At 53.1% G+C, this 6,742-nt stretch overlaps 1 protein-coding gene across 2 annotated transcripts in view; it reads left to right on the plus strand.

The window, feature by feature from the left end:
• The window catches only part of LARP1 (La ribonucleoprotein 1, translational regulator), a 46,607-nt gene extending 40,378 nt beyond the window's left edge, over positions 1-6,229 (plus strand). For both annotated transcript variants that reach the window (XM_069869191.1, XM_069869192.1), the window contains exon 20: positions 483-6,229. In XM_069869191.1, coding sequence (XP_069725292.1) covers positions 483-704 — 222 coding nt within the window. In that variant the 3' untranslated portion in view covers positions 705-6,229. The remainder of the gene's footprint in view (positions 1-482) is intronic.
• The last annotated feature ends 513 nt before the right edge of the window (positions 6,230-6,742 follow it).

Here is a 6,742-nt window from a genome sequence, read left to right on the forward strand (position 1 = left end):
GGGCCGGTCCACGAGGTGCCAGGCAAGGGAATTCAGTGACACCTAGTGTCATGTCCTGTCATTGCAGCTGGGTCAGGAACAAGCTGTGGGGTTGATTATTGCAAATCCACTTCAGAGCAGCTCTCTGGGGAATAGGATGAGCCCATTTTCCCTGAGGAGGGAGGAGGAAAGTGAGCCTTGATGCACTGAGTGAAGCCAGTATAGTGTGGAGCTTCGGCTTCTGGACTTGCCCCTGTGTGGGAAAGAGGTGCCTAAGAGGAAATTGTCACCTTTGTGTTTGACTGGAAGTCAGTCTGTCAGGAGATCTGGCTGTAGATCTGGAGGGGAGGGCAGCTGTGTGCCTGGGACAGGTAGGCGTATTCCTGGTGGGTCAGGGGGAGAGGTTGCAGCTAGAGGTTTGCAGGTTGGTTGTTCCCTGATCCAGAGGGAGGGCATCTGCATTTGGAGGATGCTGTGCTGATACTGGGGTGCTTCTCTTCCAGCCACCCATGGGGGAGGAAGGTGGACACAAGAGATACCCTACGACGTCAGGGGGAGATGGCAGGAAGCGTTACCCATCCCAGTCTTCCAGCAAAACGGTCAGCCAGTGCCCAGCCAGCCAAGCCCACGCCTCACCCAGCCAGCCTGCACCAGAGGATGCCAAAAACCTGAGCCACCACTCTCCTGCCCCATCGGCTGCAGAGTCGCAGACAGTGGGGAAGTAGAGAGGCTGCAGCGTCTGCTTCTTCCTGGGGGATGGGGTGGGTTGGTGGGGAACTGACTCGGAGAAGGGGAGACGTGAGGGGGTGGGACAGGAAGGGAGCTGGAAGGTGGGTGCCCAGGAATAGGCTGCTTGGGAGAAACTTCAACGCACACGATTTTTTTTCTCTTGTGGCTGGAAAGCAAAGATGATCTGCATCTAAAACACCGTTTTGCTATTACAACCCTAACCAGAGCCAGACCTGCTCCCTGCAGGCTCAGCCTTTGCTTTCCCTTCCCTCCCCTCCTGTGCACACACTCATGTCTTAGTGTCTCTTCAACAAAAAATGTTCTGGCTGGGTTGGAAAGGGGAGATTTTTTTATTATTATATATATATATCAAGTTTTAAATTATTGCTAGAAGTTTGTCTGGATTTACCAAAACAAGTCTGCTCTGTGCAGCCCCAACGACTCCCTTCTGTGTTCCCCTTCGGATTGCAAGGCAGCCTGCTCAGGAAGCTCGGAGGAGCGAGGTTCCCCAGTGGGGGACTGAAGCCGCAGCGCGTTGCGATGCTGCGGAGCCTCTGATCTCCACGACCTGGCTGACTTCTCCCATTCCGTATACGATGGCGACTCTGACACACACCGCTGTGGCAGGGAGCATCACCCTGTTCGTCCTCCCAGTTCCTCCTTCCCAGCGTCTTCACGTCCAACCTTCCTGAGGGTCTGGCTCTCCCTCCACCTGCCTTTCCCTTCAATCACGGACAATTAGGAAGTCAACCAAAGGACCTTTGCCAAGGATAGGCTTGTTCTGACTCCCTCCCACAAGGACGGCTGGTGGGAGGTCGGCAGGCACCTGGATTCGAGCCTGTGCGGACGGTGCACCCGCTGCCCCAGGAACTCCCATCACATGCAAAGACAGGACTTTGCTGAAGGTGGTTTTCTCTTCCTTTTCCCTTGGAAATAATGAAACAACGACAAAAAAACCCACAAACCCCTCTAAAACAACAACAAAAAAAACCCTTTAAAGACACACCTCCCTTTGCTTTCTTCCTTGGAAATATTATTGAAGAAAAAAAAAAAAACACAAACAAAAAGAACAAAAACAACAAAAAAAGTTGCCTTATGGTGGAGCTGGACGGGGGAGGCGTGCTTGCTGGCTTCCCGCACCCTGGGGCACGCTGGGCTCTCGGTCCCCCTGGCCCAGAGACTCCGTACGGCATTGCTGCCGAGCTGATCTTCCCCGCGGCCTTTCCTCTGACCCCGCAGCTGGCTCGGATGCCTCACCCCTGTTGTGGAGAACCCCGGTCAGTCTGGATTCTCGTGGGGGAAGGTGCTGAGGGCAGTCAAATCAAAGACTTGTGCTCACAAAGTAGTTGAAGCCGCTATGTTGTGTATATACCGTTGTAGCATCCTCCCTGTGACAGTGACTGTACCTGCTTATGGCCTCGCTCGAATCCCCCACGCCCTCTCCAGGGACACTGCTGGGGGAGATTGGTCTGCACTTCTGGCATGAGGGGGGAGATCCCTCACAGCAGCTGGAGGGACCATCGTTGCTGTGAGTGAGTGGGAGGGCTAGCGTCTCCCTGGTGCCGCTTAATGCTGTAGCCCGAGGAGAGTGTGATGCAGCTCTGAGGAACGTGTCTCGCAGCCATCACTGGCCTGGGGCTGCTGGTGGGACTTGTGCTGGGCACGAGCAGGAGCCCTGCCTGGCAAAGGGAGACTCTCACCTGGGTTTTATTGTGTGTCGTGTCTTGGCAGGTGGTTGTGTAGAGTCTCCTGCTCAGTGCAATGTCCCTGTGCATCTCTGAGGGCTGCGATAACACCACGCTGCTCCTTCCTCGGCTGAGGCAAGGGGATGGCTGCAGAGCTGCTGTGGCATTTACTTGGTTCCTCTACCCAGCGCTGGGTGGGCTTCAGCCTGCAAACCCTCCCCAGGCTTGTGAACTGCTTTCCCTCACGGGGAGCCTGTGTCAGAGTGATGAGATCTGCTCTGAGGACGTAGAATTGACTCCAGAAAGTTGTGCTTCTGCCATAAATCTAGAAAAGCTTCTTAGCCTGAGCTGCTGCTGTGCTCAGTCTCCTGGGTTGGGATATGTTTTTGCAGCTGGTGTGGTTGTGGCTCTGGCACTGTCCTCATGAGCTGCAGAGCTCCTGTGTGTGGTATGGAGCAAGCATTGCAATGGACTACTGAAACTTGCAGTTGATTGCATTATCCTCTCTGCAAAATCACAAGCTGGTAACAAGTAGTGTTCTCCTAACATATCCAATTGATCCAGAGCTGCATCTCATAGTTGGGAGCAGTTGTTGTCTCTTGGGCTGTCCCTGTACAGCTTTGGGGCTGGTGGATGAGAGCAGCCAGGAGCTGAGAGTAGAGGTAAGAGGGCAGTGGGAGCAAGTTGTCAGTCAGCAGTGGCTGTGGATGCTCACGGGGCACTGGCTGGAGTTATCGCCTTCCCAAACTCACACTGTGTCCAAGATGCTGCTGGAGGAGGTTGGGCTGGTCCATGGGGAGCAGCTTCATGAACCGCTGCTAGAATGAAAGCACAGCTGGCATTGAGGGAGGCTGGGTAGCTGCTACTTTGCTGTTTCCTGGTGGTGTGATCCTGCCCTGATCTGTCATCACCCCACAGGCTGATAACTGCTTGTAGGCCTGTAGCAGCAGTGGCCTGGATTGCGGGGTGGAAACTGGGCAGGGCAGATGAGTAACACTTGTACAGTGCTGCGGCTGTGACTGTTATCTCTGGATTTTCCCCTTTCTTGTGAGCTGGAGTCAGATCTCTGAGGTTATGGATTTGCCCCTGATTTGGGAAGGAGGAGGCGTGGGGGGCTGGAGATGGGGGCTGATCAAGGACACGGGAGGTGCGTTGCTGGCTGCTTGCAGGTGGAAGTGGGTCTGGACGTGCTGCGGATGGTCCTTGCTGCTATGTCCCTCTGCTCCTCTGGCCAGTGAATGTTCTCTTCTGAAGCCAACTGTCTGTTTTAGCAACAAATTAGGAAATGAGGAACGAGCTTCTCTGTGGAGCATCTCCTGCTGCAGAGTTGTTGCTTGTGGAGCAGACTGTGGAATTGCTTGGGTAGTAGATAGAGGTAAGGAATTTCTCAAATTCTGAATTGATCCTAAATTATTTTTTAATTTCTAGGGCTCTGAAGTCTTGGCATGGAAGAGTTTACCCCCTCTCCAAGTCAGTGGTTTGTCACATCAGTGTGGCTGATGTAATGCCCCTGCTTCCCAGGGGAAGATGGGTCAGAAGAGTGATCCCAGCTGTCCCGCCCCCCTCCAGATCCATGGACCGAGTGCCTTGTCTTACTGTCTGTCAGGCAGCAGCGTAGCCAGGGAGTGAAGAAAAGGCAGAGATGAGAGCCTGAGGCAGTTGTTGCCTATTTCCACCGGCCTTTCTCTGGACTGAAGGAACATGGGGCCACTCATTCCTGCTCCCTGCCGGGGCTCTGTGCCACCAGTCACAGTGGGGGTTGTGTCAAAGTGCTGTGGTTGTGGGGCAGCACCCTGCAGCCCTGTGCTGTGTGGTGGCTGTAGCGAGGCTGGGACTGTGGGACGCGTGGTCTGTGCCAGGCTGAGGAGGGGCTGGCCATGCTGAGGCTTTCCCCTGTCCCAGGCTTCCACAGGGGACAGGTCTGCAGAGGCACCTTCCCTCCTGCTGCATAGCTGCATGTAGAAGGCATCGCGTGCAGCTCACTCCACCACTGGTAAAAGCGACAGCTGTCTGGAGAGGGGTTTGCTTTGAGGAAGCTCTTGCCTCCCTTCTGAAGAGGGAGCTTGGCCTTGCTATTAGCTTGGGTGCTTCAACACATTCATGTTTTGTTCTTTTAGTTTTAATGGTCTGAGTGATCAGGCACGTGTACTTCTGTGAATGCCGATCCATCGTGATTCCAGCAGGCAAGGCCTGTGCCGTAGTGGCACTTAGCCACCAGCACGGCTGGAGGGAGCTCCGGCTGCTTTTTCAAAGGCTGGGGGAGGCCATCAGGCCTGTAGGCAGAGCAGGGGGAGTGCTTTCCATCTCACCCCTCTATTTGGAAGGTCCCAGGCTGCTGCAGCCACGGCTCCTTGCCAAGGTCTTTGGGATGCAGGTGGCTGCAGCGAGTACAGAGCTCTGGCATGGTGTCAGGAGTGGAGGTGGAAGGCGTGTTTCGGAGGAGGCTTTCTTGCTTTGCCGTGCTCATTTAGGCGGGGAATAGTTACCCTGCTGCTCTGTTTGCCAGTCTGTCCCTGTCCATTTTCCTGCTGCTCTCCCTCGTACTCCTGATGCTGGCTTGTCAGTGTAGCCCTTGGGGTCCCTCGCGTTTCAGAACCACTCGTCTTGCTTGGGATGGTTGACTGTACTGTAACAAAACGATGCGTTAACCTCAGTATCCTGATCTCTGTACGTGTCCCGCAAGGCCGTGCAGAGGGGGCCTTTGGGCTGCTAATGCCTTCCCAGTTATTTTATTAAAAGGAAAAGGAAAAAAAAAAAGGAACCTGTAAATGTAGCAAGCTGTGTTTGCAATGCTTGTTTTCTCCTGTCTCCTCCGAGACTGGTTACGTCACTTTGTCAGTGTTTTGAAATGGATGCTAGGCTCTTTTTTAAAAGAGGGTTGCTACACTTGGTGTTAAATGCCTCACTGACTCCGGTTTTTATTTCATTTCCAATACCAGTACCAGATGAATAACATTTTTTTTTTTTGGTTTTGTTTTTACAAAATGTTCATCTCGGTGGCGTGGAGCGGGCGGCCGGAGGGCAGCATTTCAATGAGTAGTTTACAGTTTCACTTTCTGCAGACACTTGAACATAGGACCGATGTATCTGTGACAAGCACATCCCCCCGCTGGTGGGAAACTCCGGAGGAGTGGGGAGCACCCTGGGCTCAGCCAGCCCCCTGTGGCACGCGAGGCAGCGCTCGGGTCAGCCCCGCCGTCCCCACGCTGTGCCCAGCCACTCGCTCTCAGCTGCCAGCCCCGAACACAGGCAGCCCCACTCCCCCTTCTCCTATCCCAGCCCGTTGTGGTCCCACTGGAGTTGGAAACCTTTGGATCTGTGGCTCAGAAACACCCGCTGAGCTGTGCCCCGGCGAGGGTTGGCCCTCTGCTCGCTCGCCTGGAGCAAAAAGGGTGATGGTTCGATGTGCTGGCCCTTCTCAAACCTTGTGTGTCCCAACCTCAGCCTTCTGTTTCCCAAAACTAGAAAGTGTGTGCAACCTTCTTCAGCTGCATTTATCGTAGAGACACTTAAAATGACTCATCACAGACCATGTATCACTTGGGAGGAGAATCTTGTTAATATGGCCCGCTGTACATGATCCATCTTCTGTCGATAGTACATAATCTTTGACCCATGTGCTAGGATCATCATCACGTATAAAAGGAAAAGAGAAAAATGTAAAATACTTGAATGAGAGCTTGTATTATAACATTAATATTATTCAGAGTATCTGCTTTCTAGGCTGATGTGATTCATTATTCTAGTAATGCTTTAGTCCTTTGTAATTTGTGGTAATTATGCTTTTTCCTTTTTAATACAAAAAAAATGTATAAAAATAAAAACTTCAAAAGGCAGTGTAGCCTGGGTGTTCTGTTCTGCTGGCCCGTCCTCCCCAGGGGCAGGGCTGGATGGATGGGCTGGGTTTATCTCTGCATGGTTGTAGGTGGGGAAGAGAGGTTGGCATCCAGCGCTCGTGCCCTCACCTTTCAGGGCTTGCTAAAGGTGTGCTGAGAGGAGATGGCTTCATTTTTCCAGGGCCCCAGGCAGGACTGAGGCTTGGAGATCCTGGAGGAAGTTTGCAGCACGTCTCTAAATGGATTGTGTGGGTGATATGCATAAAGGTATGGGAGCTTTCGATAGATCCTTTCTCATAGGGCTTTGCTGATCTTGCAGCTCAGCACAGCAGGGGCTCTTTCCTTGGAAAGTCTCTTTCCACATTTTATAATTCTATGGAGCTGCTCTTTTTTGGTTTGTTCCTCTTTTTGGGGTGTGGGGAGCTCGCAGGAGGAGGTGATGTACCTGGGCTACTGTCATCGGTCCCCATCTCTCCTTCCCTATTCCACATGGTGGAATTACCCGTGCAGAAT

This window comes from Phaenicophaeus curvirostris, chromosome 15 (assembly GCF_032191515.1).
Source record: "Phaenicophaeus curvirostris isolate KB17595 chromosome 15, BPBGC_Pcur_1.0, whole genome shotgun sequence".
Taxonomy (NCBI): domain Eukaryota; kingdom Metazoa; phylum Chordata; class Aves; order Cuculiformes; family Cuculidae; genus Phaenicophaeus; species Phaenicophaeus curvirostris.